The following is a 23,344-nucleotide window of genomic DNA, read 5'->3' on the forward strand; positions in this document are numbered from 1 at the left end:
TGTTTTTTGTAATATACCAAAAGTAGACAGGTAAATCATTTTAAAGGGGATATATTTTGCCAAACCCTTTTCTAGTATTTGGGATGTAATATTGCCTCCGTGGTGTATCAGTAAATGTGAAATATGAATTAAAATCATCCACACAATCCTGAAACCCAGATGTTTTTCTGCCGAGAGGCCTGAAATCAGATTACTCAAATTTCTTGATCTTATCTACGTCACGAGCGAAGATCTCCGCCTCCCTCTCCACTCCTGAACCAGCGCTGTCAACATAACAAACGTGTGTGTGTGTGTGTCTGTGTGTGCGTGTGTTTGGGTCTACTACATGGAGGCAAGCAATCAGAGGAAAGGGGGCGGTCTTAACTAAATATGGATAAAATGGATACAAAACTGAGTCAAACAGAAATAGCTGTCAGAAGGGCCTTTCTGGACACTCGTATGACAAAACCCAGGTGTTTTTTAAATGAAATTTACATTTTTATATTAAGTCCATGCTAGAGAGTTGCTCTATGGAGGTCTAAATAGCCAAAATACGGGACCTGTTAAACTTTTACTACCATTATGTGACCTATAACCTGTACAACTGTATGGGAAAAAAGTATTGCAGTGAGGGGAAGTAAAAATAAACAACTGAGATAATCTTAGAACTGGGGATGTGGCTGTGATCAGAATCAATCTCATGTTAACTGTGAGTCAGCACAGACCTGCCACCATTTAAAGTGCCTCTAATTAACCCCAAGTTCAGATGTTCTATTAGACTTTTCCACTCATTTTTAGTCACATTTTACAGCACAAGCCATTGTCCACAGAGAGCTTCCACAGTATCAGAGGTATCTCATTGTTAAAAAGTATCAGTCAAGAGAAGGGTACAAAATAATGTCAAAGGCCATGGAACATGGTAAAGACAGTCATCATCAAGTGGAGACATTACCATGAAATGGATGTCCCTCCAAAATTAAAGAAAAGCTGAGAAGAACCTTGCTCAGGCCGGCAGCAACACTGAAGGAGCTGCAGGAATTTCTGGCAAGTAATGGCTGTTTAGTACATGTAACAACCCTCTTCTTCATATGTCTGGGCTATAGGGTAGGGTCTCAAGATCGAAGCCTTATCTTACCAAGAAAACATCCAAGCCCGGCTACATTTTGAAAAAAAAAAAAGTCAGAGAGAAACAGTATATTACCTTAATCAAATGATTTTTGTTGTTTTTGTTTTTGTAGAACTGCAATGCATCATACTCTGAGCTGGGTTTGTTATGTCTGTCTTATCATATTTTACATGGACCCCTTATATGTGGCTAGTGAGTATATATTAGGTATCTTATGGGCATAATAGATTAAATATCAGTTGATCATTAAGAAATATGTTTTCTGTGTTGAATGAATTACTAATTGCATCTTGAGCCAACTGAGGCAAAACAGAGTGCACTATTGCTAAAGTAGGTGGTAATGTGGTCACTGTTTAATCAGACTCTCCTAGTTTGTGGTCTGAAATTGAACAACATGACCTCTAAAGGAAGACAGAGACAGGAGCTCAGAACATTGAGACAGGGATTTATCGATGAATTGATCGTTATTTTCCCCATCCTTGATCAAGGAGGTTTGGTAATATGATGGGATTTGGGGTAAAATCAAATGTCAACCAACAATTCATTGCCGCCAATGAGTTTCGGTTCAACAAACAGAATGTGCAGACAGTGAGTAAATCACGCGCTTATGCTGGAGTGAGCAGAGATGCCGAGGCCCGACAAGAGTGTCTTTGAAAGTGACACGGCTCTGAGGACATAAATTATCTTATTCAAGATGGAGGTGGAGCTTTAGCTATAATCTCCATCATTGACATAAAGAGGATCAGGACTGCAGTCAAGCCCAACATGATGAGATGAAACAGCTTAGGCTGTGGAGGAGACTTCTTAATACAATAGAGCCACAGGCTTGTTTGTCAGCCATTGTGCTGCCTAAAATGTTTCTCTAATATACGACAGCGTTGGCAGGGAGAAGATAACTATAAATTTTTTAGTCCTAAATAACAGCACTAGCTTTCTTGTATGAATTACCTTTTTCACAGCACTCATTTTGCCATCCTAAAATGCCAGATGGATTACACTGAAAATAACTTTGGAGAAGAGTTTTCTTGCGACGGGCATAATATAACGTAGTGTAGCTGATTGTTAGGAATTCTACCCATTGCATAGAATTATTTTTTTCAGGAGAGGCGCTTTAAAATTAGCCCAACGAGTTAAAGAAGAAAAACATTATCTCAGCTATGAGATGTTGAATGACATCAATGAGGGCCCTGACCAAGGCAAAAGTCCTCAAGCCATGAGCATGCTGCTCAAAACGAAACTGCCATTGAAACAGGAGTTAAGAACATTCCAAGATTTCATAAATCGAGGAAATTTAATCAAATGCCCATCACTAGGGTGGGTTTATGGGCCAAGGAAAAACATTAAATTTGGATAAGAATCTGGATTGTTACTATGGTGTCAATGGATGAGTCTACTCCTCACAATTGTTATGGCACTGCCCATCTGTTGGTCAATCTTCATGAACCAGGAGCTAGCCAGCAATAAAAAGACGGACCAATAAATACAAAGCATTTTTCCCTTATACTTTCCATCCATCCATTTTCCAAGCCGCTTATCCTCACAAGGGTCGCGGGAGTGCTGGAGCCTATCCCGGCTGTCATCGGGCAGGAGGCAGGGTACACCCTGAACTGCCAGTCAATCGCAGGGCACATAGAAACAAACAACCATTCGCACTCACAGTCACATCTACGGGCAATTTAGAGTCTTCAGTCAACCAACCATGCATGTTTTTGGGATGTGGGAGGAAACCGGAGCGCCCGGAGAAAACCCACGCAGGCACGGGGAGAACATGCAAACTCCACACAGGCGGGGCCGGGGATTGAACCCCGGTCCTTCTACTCTAATTATTGCAGATATGGTTATTATAGTGTTATTATAACAACAAATCTAAACATGGCCCAAGAGTACCACCAGGCACATATACATATACCTGTAGACCTCAAGTGGTGCTCAAGCACCTGGCCTTTTGCCTTGGATGAAAAATAGTGCTCTTCTTACCGAAGCCCATTTTTTTCTTCATTCATCAACATAAAAAATACCCTCTGTCTTCAATCCTACCCAAAGTTTTTTGATATTTGAGGGACATTTATTTGAGTCCTTGGGAATATTGTACATACTGTATGCTTCTACCTTAATTTATTAGAGGTTAAACAGAGGCAGTTTAAATGGTGGCAGGTATGTGCTCACCTCCACTTAACATGACTTTGAATGTGATAGCTTAATTCTGAACACAACCACATCCCCATTTATAAGAGGGTGTGTGTACTTGTGCAACCACATTATCTATGTCTATTTTGACTTCCCCTCTCAAATGTTTTTTCAATTACGCTGTACAGGTTATAGGTTAATAGTTGAAAAAAGTTAAAAAAAAAGATTATTTGGTCCCGTTTTTGTATATCACAAAAACCTGCCATTTGTACAGGGGTGTGTAGACTTTTTATATGTACTGCAGCCTCCCTTCACTTCCTTTGTCAATAGTTGTATTATTGACTGTGTTAACAAAAATCAATACGTTATATACAGTATATATTGCTGTTATTTGCTAATTGTATGAATCATTTTGGCGATGGGTGCCCTTTATTTGGCTTGAGCATCTGATCCCAAAATTTCTGTGCACGTGCCTGTGTGCAACATATGCATGTTATTGTCTGTAGGTTTTTAATTTACCTGCACGTCATCTGAAGACGGCTCATAGCCAGCCCTCTTGAAGGTTTCGGTCACATTGCGGAGGATCTCTACAGAAGACAGCAGGTCGCCAGCATAGAAGTTCTTCCTCTGGGTAAGGTCCAGCAGGTTTTTGGTCACCTGGGACATCCCATCCCCTGCCAGCATCCTCTGTCCCTTTGCGAGGTGGCCCTGAACCTCCAAAAACAGGAGAGGAAAGAACTTGGGGCATCGGCGTCCTTCACATTTTTGATAGACACACAAGTCAGCTTCACATTGGAGGAAATGGAGTGCATGAAATATGAAAAGAAAGCTTATTTTCTCAGAGACCCTTTATGTGACACTTAATATCTGAACCAGACTCAATTCTATTGTCCCTCACAGACGTCTAAAATGAACCATTATGAATAAAAGGAGTTAACTGGAGCAGAAGATACACATTTAAGCAGAAATTGCAAATGAAAAATTAGGCTCAAGGTCCATAAAATATACATTCACAGGTATAGAAATTCATAAAAAAAATAAAATAAAAAAATAAAGTCACAACATTCCAACTGTATGTTGTGTTAGAGATACAGATTTAACTAGCCATCCATCCATTTTCAACACCGCTTATCCTGGTTAGGGTCGCAGGGCGCTGGAGCCTATCCCAGCTGACTTCGGGCGAAAGGCGGACTACACCCTGAACTGGTCGCCATTCAGTCGCAGGGCACATAGAGACACGGACAACCATTCGCAGTCACATTCACACTGTCACTGAGTGGGAACTGAACACACGCTGCCTGAACCAAAGTCAAGCGAGTGTACCACTACATCATCAGTGACTTCAGATTTAACTAATGAATGTAATTAACAAAAAAAAAAAAAAAAAAGGTGGTTCATTCTTCAATCTCTGTGCAAAAAAAGAGAGACACAGATGAATAAAAAAAAAACTAATCAATAAAACATTTAACAGAACAAGTAATAATAGCTGAGCCACTTAATTACTGAGAGAAGATAGTGAATAAAAAAAGCAATTAATACAGTTTTGGAAAAAAAACTCCTACTAAGGAGGCAAAAGGTTACATTTGTTTGGGTGTAATTTTGTTCCATCAAAATGTGATTTATTGGTGGCATTTTGTTTTTAATCAATAGAATTGAAAAAAATATGCCATAACTACTTTGATATGATGGTACAATTTAATGATTCTGTCGCAAACTACGGCATTACAGAGCAACTTGTCCGTAATGTTTTGGTGACTAGACACTGTTTTAGAGACAATTTGTTCTTGGATCCAACAAAATTGTAGTTCAGCCATTTACATTTGGTTGATTTGTTTCCAATAGAACAACAAAACACAAGGGAAGTGTGGGAAAATGAAGACAATTTATTACAAAAAGAAAGATGGCAAAATGTTCCCTTTCCCACTCTATGAAAGAGCCGTTTGGCCACAGTGCAATGAGAATGGATGAGTGGTGGGGAGAAAGTGCTGGGGGGGTTACATTTTGATGCATTGGGAACAGAGGATGTGGGAGGGAGCTGACTTTGCACCTACTGATTGCTGCAAGTATCTGAATTCATTTGTTATGCATCGCGCATAGCTCGGCGGCTCCCAGAAGGCCATACCATGGTGATCCAAAGAGCAGCGTCGACTGGTCGTGCCTGTGAGACAGAGGGAGGGAGAGAAGGTGACAGATTTGGAGAGGAGGAAGCGGCAGGGAGAGATAAGAAGGGGAATGAAGATGTGGGCGCAGAGAGTTTAGGGGTGGGATTAAGACCAAAGGAGAGTTGAATGACAGGAAGGTGCAGAGATGGTGGGGGAGTTGGAAACAGGAAATGAAGGAAAGAGAAGAGAAGAGGACAGACATATTAGTTCTTTCATGAGATATTTAACAATCCCCTTTTGTCCAGATCTGCCGCTCATCACTAACCATCAAAATTTGATGTTGCATACTCAATTATGGAGTGCATTTGAGAGTGCTTTTTAAATGTACTGTATTAGCAATAAAACTGGAGTCCCATGACTTGTAATATATGCATCATGTCTTGTGTTATTAGCGCAACATGCAAACTCATGAAGGGTTTATTCAAGCATGAAGCGCTACTGCTGTGGTCGCTGTCAGGCAATGGAACAGTGATCCAGAAATAGCAGAACCACCCAATATCCACCCACACGGCCGTGCACATTCTACATAGACGGTCCATCACACCTTCCCAGCTGTCGACCTGCTGGAGCGCACTTCACACATCACCCGGCCGCTCGACATCCCAAGGAAAACTCCCACAGTAACAAAACATTCCCCTGGTGTCCCTACCTCCCTTAAACCTTCGCTATTGGTTTCTCTCATTCTCACACACGCACGCATACACACACACAAACACACACACAGAGAAATGGCTCAAAGCCCCCCCCCCGTCCTTCTCTACAGCTACTATCTTATCTGCTCACACACAATCCGTCTGCACAAGAACGTCACCCCTGCAGCACAGAGTAAGGACTCAGGAACTGTTCTGCACACCAACTCGAACCACAATGACAACCACATGCCAGCTTCACAGCACAACCATGCCCCAACCCACAAAGTACTCAAACTTTAGTATAGGTACACAATCTTATGAGATAAAAAAATATGTGCATGAAAGATGCAATCGTACCCATGTCATGGCCAGTAAGCAACACATTTTCAATATTTTTTTAAAATGTGATTCAAGTTCTTAAATAGCAAATTGAGTTCACAGCTTACTTTAGCATTGGAAAATTTTATGAGCCTTTCTCAGACTATAGAACAAAGATGATTTTTTTGGCCGCCTGATGACCCCAGACCTGTTTTAATGACATGTTAATGTATATTCAGAGTGGGGAGATACAAATTGCCAAAGGCAAACTTTCATTGATGTGAAATGCCTGAATCCCCTCTAATAAAAAAATAAAATAAAAATAAATCTTGGAGAAAAAAAACGCTGCCAAGGAGCTGAACAAAAACCAAAAAAATATATAAGGTATGTGTAAGCATGTAATAATGACACCACCAAAAATTCATATATCACTTCTCTTACACTATGCCGGGGTCACATATGGTCATGATTTTAATCTGCACTACCTTCATATATTGTAATGATGCAGAGCTGGTGAAAATAATACAATAAAGCTTTGTGTTCCACAACTCAGTTTCATTTCGTCTCTTTTTTCTTTTTTCTTTATTTATCTCCAGGTACATGAGAGCTTTCTGATGCATTAACCTGTGAAGAGTTTAATAGCTTGAAGTTATGTTGCAGTAATTACACTCTAATTTAGATGCGTGACATCAGATTTAATTGATAATTCAAGCAGCAGTTAGGGACAGATATTGATACAAATGGAAGCTGTTTGACCTTTGCTAGGGAACAAAATCTTCAAAAAGTACAGTATGCATGACAACACGAATTATTACCATGTCACAAAAAAAATTACATTTTGCAAATGAGCCCACTGTACACGTTTACACGACGCCGATGTAATTCTAAAACAGTTGATAAAATTTGAGGGGAACCATTAGTAGCGTAGTGGTTCAGATAATCCGTTTAATAGCCTCCAGCCCTCCTGCAACCTTCAAAAATAAATACAACTGATGTTTACGCGGCCAAACTTTGGTTTTCACCCCCAAACTTGTCTTTAGTTTCTCCAACTGTGTATTATCAGTCCTTGGGTGTTTGTCAATGTCAAGGGTAGGACGGAGCCTTCCGACCATTCTCGGTACACTGATTGGAACCTTTGCTAAAAAGATTTATATCAAAATGTCAAGGCATTCTGAAAGCATCACAATCAGTAGTAAATGACTAAATCCTCTGCCAAAAGAAGGCTTTTCTCCCTCCCTCACTGCAAGATGCCATTCATTGATCAGCAAGTCATCTCTGAAACCATGCTGCCAAAAGTACCGTACAATCTGTTGGAAACAAAGTGTGCTCACATCTCAGGGTGTCATCTAAGGAAAAAACAACATCTCCCTACTGCACCGAGAATCAGTAAAGCACTGATCCACCAATGCTGAACAATCCTTAACATGTCTGTCTGTCAGTTGCATTTGACTGAGTCATCATGAGGATGATAATGTTCTACTCAAGCGCTGTCAGTGACGTTATTGTGCATCACAAATTATGTGGCAATGTCGCATACAGTAAACTTTTTTTTTTTACCACAGCTCCATCTGCTGGATTTGATGGGTCACTGACCTATTCGTCACCAATGCAAGTGGACTGTAACTGTGCTAAAGTTCAACTGAATTTCTCAACCTCTATCTGAAACTGGGGCTCTTGGCCTTCGTGCTACCACTCTACAAAATGCTGCAGAAATCTGTTATATAGTTTCAAACAATGTTGAAAACTAACTTACTGACAAATTAAATGCATGTTTGTCCCTAAAGGCCTTCAAATGTGAACATGTTAAGCTGTTTCCCCCCCCCCACCAAGTACAAAGCAAAGTAAATTTTGTTGTTGTTGTAATTTGGTTTGTTAGCATAATTCCACAGCAAGTCCAGAGAAAATTTCTCTGAAACTTTGTAGAGGGGTAGCACATGGGCCAAGAAAAAAAATATGTCTTCTAATAAAAAAGAGAATACAGGATAGAAATTTGTTTTCGGTCATACCAGCCAGCTAAATGGGTGGTTAATGGACAGAACTCCCTTTATTTCGTGTTTGTATGTGGCTTTACAATAAAGCCCTTTTGTTTCCATCTCCAGCCTTGTTATTATCAGAGTGCTGCTGATTGTACAAAGTGACAATTTCAGGAGAGAAACAATGCTCCACAATGTTTTTTCTTACAATTGTGTTAACGGTTCAACGTTTGCAGAGGTCTGTGTTCGACTGAGTGCTTTTCTAATTTAGAAACCCTTAAAAAACAACAACACTGTCCCGATCAGCTGCATGCTTGCTTTTTGTTGCAGTCTGATAAGTTCCACTTAATTGGTAGTGGGCTTTGTTTGTGTCATCTTGTCCATGTTTCTTTTTAGATTAAGTAATTATGCCTTGTTAAAAAAAAAAAAAAATCGCATTCTGTATGGCTGCAGTTGCAGTTGAGGTCCAGCACTTGAGTCCACCTGTTTTTCCATATTGCAACACTATCCACTTTGGTCTAAACTCTGCCTCCCTACACAATCTGAGCCCATCTTCTCGCCCACGGTGGCAGTTGTCACCCGTGATGGGTGAGTCGACGCTGATGCCCCAGTGCTGGGTGTTGTTTCTATGATGACCTTGATGATGACTGTGACAACAGCAGTGTAAGCGCCTATGCCCCGAACACATTTAGATGCGTCACCACAGCTGTCTGCCCACATTTATGTCTCATATTTAGTTGCGTTGCTTGTGCTGATCAATATTTCATCTTTGTTAAGACTATCTCAGCAGTCTGACTGTCCTGGAGGGAAGCAAGAGGCCTAATCATGATTTCCTTTCGCATCAGGTTGTGTGAGTTTGACCTCAATTTCAAAACAAAACAAAAGGTTTAGAGCAGGGATGTCAAACTCAAATTCACGGTGGGCCAAAATAAAAAATTGCGACGTCGCAGGCCAAACTTAATATTTAATGAAAAATCACTGCGATGTGCATGTTTCCCGTCTCTCCAGAAATGTAGCATTAAAGTTTATCGTATGACAACAAACTTAAATTTTGCTTAAACAGTGAATCTGCAATAAACAATCTTTAATATTATAAACACAAGAAATCTAATTTCCGATAAAAGACATCAGTTGTATTTGTTTGTTGTTTTGTATTTAAATAGATAACATGAATTCTTCTGTCTCTCCAGCTTCTATTTGTCTATCTCCAACTACCTTTCTTTTTTATGTACATCTTTTTTCAAAGGCCAACAACAAAACAACCCAAAAAAATAAGAATGTCCTTCAATAAAAATCCAACTTCAAACTATTAACAGTCCCTGGCCAGGAGTTGATAAAGGGCATTAAAAAACATGAATTCAATTATATTATATTCTTTGTTACAGCCACGTTGCTCCCCACACGACAAACAGGTCTGTCTTTTACTTTAGTGAACAGACAATCTGCCTCCCACCTGTCTTGGAAGTTAACCATTTTCCATCTTATGTTTGGCCATTTTTGGGAAGGGGAAGTGTAAATTTGCTCGAGGAGACTGGTAGCATAGTTGCTAACGACTGCAACTGAAAGGGAAGGTGCGCTCGCTGGTCTAGACTGATGGGCCAACACACTAGCAAAGCATTCTGGGATTTGTAACATTAGCGGTGCATGTGGTATATACTGGTGGACCAGCTCTAATACACATTTGATATAGTCTTGCGGGCCAAATATAACCCTGTATTGTGGGCCAAATTTGGCCCCCGGGCCTGATTTTGACATGTATGGTTTAGAGGTTCTAGTTCATTCAGTGTTTCATCACGCTGCCTTTACAAACCCTGCTAAGATTTTTGGTGTGTTTAATCGCTTTACAAACTTGACCTGACTTGAACTATACTCCATTATAGTCTTTTTCCAGTGCTAAGTGACAATGTAGTTTAAGGATGAAATATGTCTGATCTCTTTTATTGTACACTTTTATCATTGCATCAGTCCATCCATTATGCAGGCATTTGAGATCAAGCTATATGGCACGCTAGCGTTATTATCATCACAAAACCTCCGTGTATTCACCTAATGTCCTTCTACACTGATACACATAGATGGTTGGATTCCTTGCAAATGACTGAATATCTTGACATAAACAATTACGTACAGAGGCTTCCAACTTGCTGACTCTACTCAAGTAGAGCTTTCAAGGTAAAATACAATATACTTGAGATGAATGTATATTAGAAATGACATGATATCCATCTGTACCACTTGAATTTAAGTAGATCTATATATTAATTTTTCATTATTTTATCCATTTACTCTAAGTAGCATCTTACTATTTTATATTGTATATAAACCCAACAACATGGCATTGTCACATCAATGATTTTTTTTTTGTTCTATAACAATGCTAAGCAATGAGTCACAGCCCCCTGCAAATATGACAGGTGCTGCCAAGAGTTATGTTGCGTGTTGAATTGGGATAAAGGGAAAAGGGCATTATGCTTTGGATTCGGCAAAGGAATTATGGCACCAGATTTTGTTTTAGCGTCACAAAGTTTTATAGATTTCAGAACAATTAGGCAAAAAACTTACTATAACTATAACAATAAGGTCTGTTGTGTAATTTCCATACATACAGTACATAGACATACATATATATATATATATATATATATATATTACTTGTAATTACCTGTAGCATTGGGTGGACATCTATTAAAGGCCAGTTCCCCTGAAGGCGTTCGTCTCCACAACATCGACACTGCATAGTCTTCAGGACAAATCTCATATGGTGCTGAAATGCAAAGTGATAGAGTTGTACTTCATCTATTAAGGGTGTAACGATTCTGCATCGAAACCGAAAATCGTCGTCTTTGAAATGTCAGAACCACGACATGCCCTTCCAACTGTGTTCCTCCACTGTACATACAGGCACATGAGCTCACAGTGCTACCAAACTTAATATAATTAAGATAATAATTATTTTTTTAAAGTTAATTTGATAAAACTTAAGCCTAAATTGAAGATACATTTCTTCATCAAGCCTCCTCCAACTGCTTTTCACTGAACTACTTTTTCCAGTTAGCCCGTGTTGCCGTCGCTGGATGAAAGTAATCCGCCTATACGTCTGGTGGTTTACTTTCACTTTTCACTTTTTACTTTTCACTACTTACACATGTCTATGGAGCAGGGAAGTGTCTGGCCAACAAGGCGACACCGTCCGTTTACATCATCGCGGAGACGATGATGTAAACAAAATGCGCTGGCCCTGATGCCCAAGTTGTGTATTAACATCGCAGTTGGCCGTGCATCGTTGGCTTCGGCGAGTCCGATCTGCTCACAGGGGAGGGAGAGGAATGAGGGTAGCGAGTGGCGCAAAGTCAGTGAAAGTCCATCTTCCTCCCCAATGTTGTGTCTATAATGTGAGTACAATGACTGTGTGCTAACGGTACTTTATTCCAACTCACTGCTATTGTGCGCATTCCATAACATGCCTTTTGCAACAAAGCCGTAACACCTGTAGTGTTGTGTTGTGGTGTAGTGAAGTCAGTTCAGTGTAGTGTGTACTTTGTACACACTACAATGCAATGCAATGCAAACTAAAACTAGCAGACATTCCAACAGCTTCTTCCCTCTTACCATTAACGTCTTAAACAGTTAACTTTCAATTCCATTGCAAAATGCTGCCAATTTTTTTGTCTTGAGTTTGTTGTCACACTTCTGCCGAGCCAGTTATACAGTACATTACTCGTGCACTCACTATAGTAGTCTCGCCACGCTGCACTATTTGCATATCTGTTATTGACCAATACTGGCCACCCATGTGCTTGAGTTGCATCTGCACCATTTGCACAATTGACTGAGTAATATCTGCAACATTTGCGCAATTGACATTGTCCCAGATTATCGCACTACTTGTCACTTTAAACTGCATATATTTAGTCTCGGCGGCCTTTGCACAATGGTCATTGCACCGGACTATTGCTCTATTAGTCATTCAAACTGCTCTCATTGCTAGAGAACTCTCCATCTTTTTGCACAATTGTCAAAATTAATAAATTGTACCGGCATTGCCAGATTACTAGCAACCTTTTATTGCTCAGTGACTGTTTTTCTTAATGTTCTTTATGTCTCAAAAGTATTCTTTGTCAATTGACTGTCTGTTGTCGTACTTGAGCGGCTCCAACTACCGGAGACAAATTCCTTGTGTGTTTTTGACATACTTGGCGAAATAAAGATGATTCTGATTCTGATTCTGTTGTTAATCTGACTGCACAGAGAGTGCTGGGCTGTTTCGACTCCTTTGAGACAGTAAGAGAAATGTTGTGCTTTGTTTTTACCTATTTCGTTATTTAATTTCTGCAATTCACAGATAGAAAGTCTCAAAGATCTTAACTCACCTTTTATGTTGTTGTTTGTGGCATAGACAGCAAGTTTGTTACCGAAACTCCACAGTGTCCTTTATTTCTTATTATTTTTTTAATGGGAGCTATTTTGTTAGAGAAATGTTTCTTTGCTTTTACAGATTTAGTTATTAAATTGGTGGTTTACAGCACAGACTGAAGACGATTGTAATTCTATTTATTTTTACAATCATGTAAAATTAAGTGTCCTAAATAAATAGTCCATTTTTTTATTTTTTTTTACGACAGGCTCTTTTTTTCAATTTCTTTTTACCCCCTCAAAGAAAAAAATCTAATCGTGTATCGAACTGTGGGTCAGGAATCGTAATACATATCGAATTGTGACCTTGGTGTATCATTACAGCCCTAGCATTTATGTAACATATTTCTTTTGCACTACATTGAAAACGATATATATATAAAAAATCTGGTTGAAGTATGACCTTAAAAATATAAATATAATGTTTTATTATTTCGTGTTAATCGCTTTCCTCCTATAACCGCAGAGTTCTGTACATTTACAGTCAGTTTGCCACCATTTTTTGTCATCTGTGTCAAAGGAGCATTGTGTGTGCATGTTTAAAATCAATGATTTTAACCAAAGAGTAACCAAAGAGGAAGGCATGAGCTGCTGCCTGTATAGTATGTCAAGTATTCAGCCTCACCTGGGCACCGTTGGTCGCTGCACTTCCGGACTTCTTCTCTGTTGCCATCACACTGATGCCCGGTCGTCACTGCCCCCTGACACACTCGAGTTCTCCTCTGCCATCCACCGTCACATGACTTCGAACAGCCGCTCCACGGACCCCATGGATTCCACTGCCCGTTAGCTGTAACACAAATCAAATCAAATCAGAAACATCCAATTTGACAAATATCATTTTGTTACACAGTGTGCGTAACTCATAAACAGTCGTTTTGCAAGTTTGCAGATTCAGTATGCTAGTAATAGTCCAGAATTGAAGAAAATAATTTTGAGCACTTAGCAGCATGTGTGTTTTATAGCTACAGAAACTTTTCTGCAAATGGTGATTATTTCCCTCGTGCTGCCAATGTTAAAGCATAATAATTACCAAGTTGCCATGACCAGCAGCAGGTTTTATGCACTTGTAATGAAGACTATAAACTGAGCATGAGACAAAACAATGCTACCCTTCAGCAATGTAATAATTCCCATGTCCTATTCTTAAGAAGCGGGAAACACATGCAGCATGATTTAATTCTCCTCCAAATAACTTTTTTTACTTACACGTAGAAACTACTAAGACATGCTTGCCAAAACTAACTCTCATTGATTAATGAATGAGATATGACAATATGTTTGTTTACCAAATATATTATTAATGGAGACTCTGCGCTGTCCTTCATTACGTTCACCAAGGAGTTTATTTTTACAGTTTCATTTATTTGTTTGTTTAGGAGTGCATAATAACTAGTCAACTTGGAAAAACATTACATTTTTAAATTGAGCCAGAAAAAAGTGTGCATCCAGGGTGAATTGTGCCTCTGTTTTTGAGAATCTCAATGACAAAGTGCTGGGTATCTATGAAGGTGCCATTAAAACTGTAATAACATTTGGGAAAGGTGTATATATTTCACCATCAATTTGATGTGTCGTATGATGGCATAGTCTGTGTTAATCCACAAGCGTTTGATCGCTCACCTTCTGAATTGTTAAATTGGCAGAGCTCATTAAAGACAAAAATCGCATAATGTATCATCACTGTGTGAAGCCAACAACAACATTGCCGAGTTCATTATGCCACAAATTGGAGAAAAATAAACAAACCCCCTCAAAAGCCTTTATTGTTTCTTTTAGTGCGTCAGTTTGATTGTGTAGTTGTGTAACATTTCGACAGACTTTCAGAATGAAAGAAGAATAACAAAGAAAGAAAAACTGTGCTCTTTCAGGCTGCAGCAGCAAAAATTGCATCAGGAGATTATGGGAAGGCCTTGGTGTGATGAGACAAGGCTTGATGGAGGCCACTAAGCTGACATCTCTGAGCCTCTAATGCATCAATGGTGTTGACAGACAGGGTGGACGCCTAACCCGGAATTCTGTGAAAGGCATACAGCATTTCTAACTGGATTTTACAAATCCAATTGATAGAGCATGGTCTTGAACATTATTGCTATTTTCTTGATTCTCTCACTAGGAAGCTTTTGGCAGTGCAAGAGAAATCACAGCTAAAATAATCCAGGGACACTACAAATAAAATTGATTGCAATAATTATAATGCAATCTGGGCTTCCATTTATCCCTTCACATTTATGGAATTAAGAGGCTCTGTTTTTTTTTTTTTTTTTTTACCTGTGCAGTCAGGATTATGACACTCTCTGCTTTCTGCCCAGTGACCGCGACACTCCGATCCCCCATGTGCGGCCGCTGAGCACTGCCTGGTCCTCTGCTGAGTGCCGTTGGCACATGTCACTGAGCAGTCGCTCCAAGAGCTCCACTCTTGCCACTGTCCGTCCACTGAGGCATCAGCCACAACACAACACGCATGTCGCAAGTAATGAAAGGAAAAAATTATAAATAAACAAAAAAGGCAGACAGAAATGGAAGGAGATTTAGAATAAAATCCAGTGTGATAGAAATGTATTAGACAACATGGGTACTTATGAAGGACTAAACCACAGCTTTATTTTGATTGTGATGACTGTCAAGGTATTTGAGACTATTTAATACTGTCTGTGCAGAGGACAAGATCCACTCGTAACATGGTAAAGGCAATGTTTAGTCTGAAGAATAAAACAAATGCTCAGCACCAATACGACTTTGACGCTGGCATAATATTCTTGACACTTCACAGGGTTTGTGAGTGCTACAGTATAACTTTAAATACACCACAATCTCTGCATTGATTCAGCTTTGTTCTCATTATTGACTGCAGCATGATTATATTCATAAAAGCTCAACTGATTGTATTTTTAGTTTTACAATTTTATTTTAGCGTTCTCTTTTTTTTTTTTTTTACTTTGCTAATTGTAATTGTATTGATGTTTTTACACAGCGTATTCCACCCAAAAGGGGACCTGGTTTAATCGTTCAAACATTTTAATTGGTTGCAGATTAATGGAATAAAATCCTGCAAACTATTTTATTGTTTGTCAAGCATGCCATTTCATGCCAAACCACATGAGCGAAGACTCATATAAATTGCTAGGACGAGTTGATTTCTCTTACTCTCTCTTGATAAACAACTGTCTGACATTTTGGGATAATGAAGAGAATGTTTTTAACAGATAATGACAGTACTGTTGGCCTGTAGTGAATTTGGTGATCCACGCGGGTTAAAATGAGATGGCTAAACTAGCCATTAAACTACTAATTATGGGGAATGAAATTTAAAACATCGATGCAACTCTTTAACATTGTGAGATGGACAATATCCATTCATCAATGGAAGCCTTGATTATATTGATACGTCCTTGTACAATGATGACTATGAACATCTAGATTTGTGGTGCTAAATTACACACACACAAGTCCTTTGTGTAGTATTTTTAGGAAACACTTTGCTTTAAAGTAGACTAGATGTTGTTAAAGTTACATTGACATTTTTTCATTCGACAGTGCCAAGCAATTATTTTCCCAGGTTGTAACCACATTTTTAATTTGGGTCTGAACTGAAAAAGCTGGGGAATCTTTCATTTATTTGATCAACACCTTCAGGTACGACGATCCGGAATGTTACTCTCTAATGTTTGTTGGATTATTTAGCAGATGATACCTGGGCAAAGAGCTATGTTGCAAAGCTTAGTCTGTATCTCAGGTCCGTCGCAGGCCCGGCCTCCGTGCTGTGGGGGCGCACACATCCTAGTCCGAGTGCGGTGACCCCGGCCACACGTGAACGAGCACAGACTCCACGGAGACCACTCCTCCCATACACCGTGCACTGCGGGCACAGAGAAGGTGTCAGGTCTGATCAATATCCTCTTGCCATGGAGGATATTATTATATGGACAATAATAAACTCTGCTGAGCCATAAAAGGAAATGAAATCAATCAAAAGTAATTAGTTATTATTAAGATAGTAGATGAAACACTGAGCACATGGACAGTGTGGGGTTTAATTTACAAGCCCTCAGCCGCAAGTACCAGTCAGTCATGTACTGTATATTTGGCAATCATTATTCAACTTTTCAGGGTGAACACTAATTAACAAAGCCTCACACAGAATGAGAGCTCACTGTCCCTGGTTTGTTTTAAGAGACTTTCTAAGCAAAGATGTAGGTGGTGTGTGGCGCGACCACTCAATTTTGCAGATTGCTGATTCTTCTTGGTTGACTGCGAATAAAATTTCTGCTAAGCAGACTTAAAAGGTTAATGTGGCCCAACAATGCTCCCTGCAAATCCTTCACTGCAACAACATATTAATAATCATTATGCAGCAGACAGCCCATAGCCTGGATCCTCACTTTTGAAAATGCGGTCTTACTCTATAAATTATCAGTAATACATATCTAATTTCTTGCAAGCAGTATTAAAGGGGTTTCGACATCAGCCGTGCAAACGATGCAAGAAATGGTCCCAAGGCAGGCAATTATTTCATCTTTAAGATCAGTGTAAAACCCAGATGGTGCAATTTTATTTTGGGATCCTCAAGACGCACTACTGCAACAATTGTTCCTCAATATGTTAAAGCCTAAATCAGACAAATACATTTTAAAAACAAGACATTAATGATGAGTGAATACACACTTTCTTTTCATTATGAGATGCCTCCTTATTAGTTGAGCTTTAAAGGACAAAAGTGTTTTGCTCTAACTTTCTAATTTTACACAATAGCTGGCAAAAGATGTTTCTGTTAGACACCTCTTGTCTTGCCTTGGCACCAGTCATTTCACAGTGATATTAAATAATTAAAATACTTCTTTAAAATTGTTCTTTTTGAAAAGGTTTGCTGTTCGCTGTCTCCCATGAAACCACCAATGTCCTGTTCACTGAGAGGATGGTGATGTAATAATTTAGAGGAAGACTGTACATTGTACATTACAATACATTTCCATTTTTCAGTTTGTATTTGGTATGCATCCACTGAAGAAATGTTCACATTATACAGTGCTCAGCATATATGAGTAGACGCAAAAATGTTGCAAAAATGGGTACACACTAAGGAAAGTTGATGAGCAAAGTTAAATTTTAGATTAAAACAGTTCTAATTCACACAAATTCAACAACAGGGGCCTCTAATCCTCATCAAAATTCTGAAATTTCAATTTTTGTTTATTCTGAAAATGGGCTGTACTTATTTATGTTGAGCACCGTAAAATACAGGGATAACATGCAGAGAAAACCCCTAAAGGAAAAAAAGAAATGAAGTAAAGTTTAATGTCCCTGAGGTTGCACAATTCAGAATTGGATCTGATTTTTTGGAAAATATACACCAGTCGAACCACTCTCTGGAAGACCGAAGCGTATCCCACTGAGCATCAAAGGGTTAACTCTATGCCCTTCTTTAGCTTTTTATTTTTTTTCCATTATTTGTCATAGGAACAGTGTTTCAAACAAATCTAAGGTTGACCAGCGACCTGGAACACTGAATACATTTCTGGATAAAAAGTCGACAAATACAGTAGATTAAACGTTCTGCCCCGACCTTGGTGATTTTCCGACACTATGCTGCTTCGTAGATGGGAAATGACTGGCTCCCAATGTACAAAGGAAATTGTCAGATCCCAGGATCAGTGGTTGAGTATTTGTATTGTAGGATCAAACTGATTGTCCCCCCAAAGGCATGTCAGCATTAGTCCCAGTTCCCTGCCTCTGGCCACTGCTTTGATGTGTCTAACTGAAGTCCATCAAAAATAGCAATGAACACAATGTCTTATTATGTGTCGGGCAGGGAGAAACTCATGGATAAGATTATGCTTCAAAACAAATACATAGGCAAACAATTTGTGATTTTGTGATCACTTTTTAACTTACTCTGTATTGGTTGAAATTGTAGGCTGCAGAGTAGCAACTGTTTTAAGGCCAAGCCATATAAAGATCAAGTGCAATTTAGCAAAAGGAAATTGTTGAGATTTCACGCTTCGACTGGCTGACGGCAGATAAATGCTTCAGATAAACGCCTTCTAATACCATGAGTTCCTGTCTTTTGATTAGGAAAACATTGTCCTCATCACAATTAAAAACATTATCAATGACTCTAAAATGTTTCTGAATTATTTAAAATGTTTTCCTTATTAAATAAGATTAGATACAGCAACCCCATTATTTTTCTCTTAATTGCACATTTGGTATGTTGAGTGCCGCTTTATTTGGAAAGTGCAAAAGAAAAAAAAAACCATACCTGTCTGGTAATTGTGCTGTAAGACAAGTTATATTGTTATTGCACTTAAGTGTGTATGCATTTGAGGCTTGACAGTCTCGTTCTCTTTGATGCTTTTCAAAAGCATGAAATACAACATTGCTTGACAATAACGTATGATTATCCTTATAACGTGAAGAAGTGGGTTTTTGTTTACCCCCCAAATATTTAACTATCATGATTTACGCTGTGCAGTAAAATAATGATTTTCCTATACTGGAAGAGAATTGATGGACATATGGAGTTTTCAGCTAAAAATGTAAAATATTGATGGTGCCTCCATTCTCACAAGAAACACATAAATATTTTTTTTCATCTCTGGAATAAAACAAAAGCAGCTTGATAAGAACTGTCAGAGGACAAAGATGCATTCAGCGATACATTTTTTTTTTTGTCCTGTTCAGCTGTTAGGTCAAGCAAAAAGGTGGATCTGTATCCCTTTTATGCCGGAACAGTTTTACTGTGTCACAGAGGTCTTCTTCGAAGCTGACACTGTGCTTTCTTTGCATTCTGATGGATATTTATCGAGAATTACTGTCGTTCAGTCAAACAGGGCAAGGTTATTAAAGGGGAGTGACAGAAACAACAAAAAGGGGAGAGAGTGAAAAGGTAACTAAATAATAAAGGAAAAGAAGACAACAAAAGACAAGACGCTAGCTGTAAACAAGATGAAGGAAGTAAAGCATTATATAACTAGTACAATGACACATGAGAGTTGTGCTACACCCTGTGAGGGAAGGACGGGACAAGCTAGGACAGGGCTGGACAGGACAGGGACTGGAGGGGAAGCATGCAGGACAGGGGTTGTGGACCCGGGTGTACATCTGAAGCGTGGTGGGAGTGGCTATGTAAATTATAAACATCTATAGGACAAGAGTGTAAGTCAGGGGATACCCAAGAAATGTGCGTAGTTATAAGTTATTTGTCACAATGTTGTGAAAGGCTCCACACCCAGCGAATAATTCCCAGGGATGTGTGTCTGCAGACACATGCAAGTGAATTGTAACCGTTTCACATGCACAATAATCGTCGGAAGTGTCCTGTAATTGCTGTGCCTGCATCGCGAGGGCTGAGGACCCCACCCCATCCAATCGGGAGGCGGGGGGCCCAGGAGCCCACCCGAGAGTGGCCCGGTGGACGGGACACCTCCCACTCCCAGGGTAGTCCACGCGCCCCGCCACCCTCCCACCCCCAGGAGAGCAAGATGGCCCCCCACCAACTGGCAGGCCCCACAACGTAGCCAGTCCCCGCCCGAGGGTCAGACGGTGTCCCCTGTTTGGTGGAAAGGAGGGTGGATAGTGGCGCCGAACAAGGGAACGATAAGGGCGGCACCCCGGAGAGCAGCCACGGGGGCATGAGAGGGGAGCCCCCACGCCAAGCAGCCATCCCGCCAGATGGATGTGTGTCACTTTGGAAAATTCCAGACCACATATTACCTTGACACTCTTTAGGTGAGAAGAATCCAAATTACTTTAGAGTTTTGTTTCCTTTCTTTAACTTTGTGAAATAATAATCTGGATGCATAATTGGCCAAACAGAAGTACAAAAGGGGACTAAGAAATACATGAACTAAATTCCAGAATGTGGCTGTGAATTTTTTTTTCAAACGAATCCAAGTTCCTAATGCTGTTAGCTCTAAATAGCAGTCACACTAGAGCTGGTATTCAATCAGCTGCTATTTGAAATGACTCACTCCATTTCTCTTGCGCAGTAGGATGTTGACACTTTATAACACAGCCAAATTCCCACTTACACATGATGCATCTAAAATCAAGTATAATACATCACAGATTCGAAAGTGTCAAAAATGTCTCCCTTAGCATTGAAAATTGGCCACTTCATACTATTGGAAGCATTTAGAACCTTGATTTAACAGCACCATCACATCCCTTGATCAAGCAGTGATGTAATTTTTAAATCAAATCATAGCACAAGGCAGTGTTCACACTTGTCTGCTTTAGTTGGGTTCAAACCAACTGTGGATGTGTTTGCTCTGCTGGTGCTGTTCATTTGGTCAAAAGTGCCAAACAAGCAGCTCTGCGACGTGAACACTGGTGCGGAACAGTTTACTTCAGTTGGAGTCTGAACACTACACTGGAAAAAGACAAGGCCACTGTTAAAATGACAGCACAAAATTTGTGATGTAAAAATGAGCAGGTGATGAAATCTTCATGCATTAGTGTGTTGTGTTGTGGGAAGCTTTTCATGACATCTCAACTGATAAAAAAGTACAATAAATAATAACATATGTAACCCAACAGACAGCTTGTGTTTATAAAAACTATGTTTCACCACACACCAACGCAGTCCAATCACGTTGTGCCTTTATGAATTCAGTATGGTTTTTTTTTGGCCAACTTTGTCCCCAGTGATAAAAATGTCAGTTTAAATGCAAAGTGAAGTGGACCAAACATGCACACCTTGTACCTTTTTTTTTTAAAACATTTTTTTAATAGCTATTTTTTACTCTTGTCTTACAAGTGTGTATAAACATGTAAAGTTGACCTGCTCACATGGACACAGTGTCCAACAAGAAGCACACAAACATGAACTCTGGCATCATCAAAGACCTGGATCACCTACAGCAGGACCGCCAGGATTCCTGACAGCTTCACAGCTTGAGCTGTGAGAATTCTAAACACTCCTGCCCCATAAGTGAACCATGAAGTTTTCATCTTGTGTTATTTCTGGCCTTGTACATTTTTGGTAGCTTTTGTTGAGTCACCCCTAGTTCAGAAATTAGTATTTAGTATTTTTGCACTAAGGTGATGATATTTTAGCTTCTTTGGTTTGTTATTTTTTCAGTTTGTATTCTAAGAACGTTTTAATCATTCTTGACCATGAACAAGCACCTGAACGAATGACAGAAAGACACCGCAATCACAAACCCGATGCTGCTACGCGATGAGTCATCTGTCACATTATCGTTGGTTGAGGGTGGGGGTGGTGGAATGGAAGGTGTGCTTTAAGAAACGCATCCAAGCTATTTTGAGTTTCCCTGATAATCTTTCAGGAAATGACGCTGATGTCTTATCAGTTGAAGCTCCATACACAACCAAATGTCATTAAAACCATTTTGCTGCTGATGAGGTGCCTTTCAGTTATGTGAAATGGTGAAATCATAAAGGTGATAATGACAAACACACACAGACACACACACACACACACATTCATAAAATAACTATAACGAAAAACACTTGATTAAAATGATGATAATAATACAATGTAAGACACATTCCGATACAACACTTTTCCTGCCATTTCAACAACAAATGAGTAAAAAACATCAACAAGAATCTGCTGCTAACACTACCTGGACAAGGGGCAGTGTTATTGCAAACCCTTGATTCTCTTAAAGGGCCGCTGCAGTGTGTTCCGTATGGTGAGACACATGTTCTTGTTCGCACCTGCGACCCTTGACCGCATGTTACAGAGCAAGAGCTCCACTGGGACCACTCCTCTGCACCTGATTCACCTGTATGGGAGAAGGGTGACACTAGTTAAATGCAGCAATATGGTCTTGGGGGCATGGCTAAGGTGGGGCAAGTTGGGCAGTAAAATAGGGAGGGGCCAACGTTAGCCAGAAAAGAGGTGGGATCTTCAAGATTTAAAGACATCCAAATGGGTGCACTACACTCTATATTATTTTCTGTAATCTTTGACAAATATTGAATAGATTGTTTTGACAGAAATCACGTAGTTTAACACATCACTTGATCAGGTCAAAACAAATGTGTATTTATGCAAAGATCACAGAAATGTGGGTATAAAAAATTAAACAGTAAACATTGTAGCATTCTAACTTTCTTTCAGTTCATTGCTATAAATTTTTCAAGCCTTTCAGTGAAACAAAAACATGTTGAAGAAGCAAGGTAAAAATTACCATAAATAAATAAAACTTCATAAGAACATGGCGACATGCAAAGATGATGACATCTGAAAAAATAAAATTGAAACTGATGGGTGTTAGTAAAGAGGTCTGAATTGTGTATTGTCCTCCACGGCAGCTAAACTAATTTCCTTGACAAAAGTCATATTTGTATGAGTTCTTGTTTCCAAATATTTTCATATCTAATGGCGTTAATCACCCCAAAGATGACCAGTCCCTGTTTGAAATAAAAAGGATGTGCAATGTGTTCTGTGTTGTAGGGCTTTTTGACAAATGTGGGCTTTCTTATTGTTAATATTAGAGCTACCACTGATATTTTTAAAATTATCATTGTGTAGGTGTTAAGTTTTTTTATATTAAGATTATTGAGCAATTCGTAGATATTCGTCATATTCGCAATAGTCCAAATGGGACATAAAACCCACAAAAATCCAATCCTGATGATCAG

General features: G+C 39.4%; 1 protein-coding gene across 10 annotated transcripts in view; it reads right to left on the minus strand.

Annotated features, from left to right (window-relative positions):
• The window catches only part of adgrb3 (adhesion G protein-coupled receptor B3), a 145,713-nt gene that overhangs the window by 59,451 nt on the left and 62,918 nt on the right, over nucleotides 1-23,344 (minus strand). For 8 of the 10 annotated variants that reach the window (XM_061790021.1, XM_061790023.1, XM_061790024.1 and 5 more), the window contains 7 exons: nucleotides 22,321-22,482; nucleotides 16,425-16,589; nucleotides 15,002-15,166; nucleotides 13,356-13,520; nucleotides 10,980-11,081; nucleotides 5,284-5,390; nucleotides 3,752-3,946 (listed from right to left, as the gene is read on the minus strand). In XM_061790021.1, the coding sequence (XP_061646005.1) occupies nucleotides 3,752-3,946; nucleotides 5,284-5,390; nucleotides 10,980-11,081; nucleotides 13,356-13,520; nucleotides 15,002-15,166; nucleotides 16,425-16,589; nucleotides 22,321-22,482 (1,061 nt within the window). The remainder of the gene's footprint in view (nucleotides 1-3,751; nucleotides 3,947-5,283; nucleotides 5,391-10,979; nucleotides 11,082-13,355; nucleotides 13,521-15,001; nucleotides 15,167-16,424; nucleotides 16,590-22,320; nucleotides 22,483-23,344) is intronic. The other 2 variants (XM_061790018.1, XM_061790025.1) reach the window with 2 other exon arrangements.

This window comes from Phyllopteryx taeniolatus, chromosome 11 (assembly GCF_024500385.1).
Source record: "Phyllopteryx taeniolatus isolate TA_2022b chromosome 11, UOR_Ptae_1.2, whole genome shotgun sequence".
NCBI lineage: Eukaryota > Metazoa > Chordata > Actinopteri > Syngnathiformes > Syngnathidae > Phyllopteryx > Phyllopteryx taeniolatus.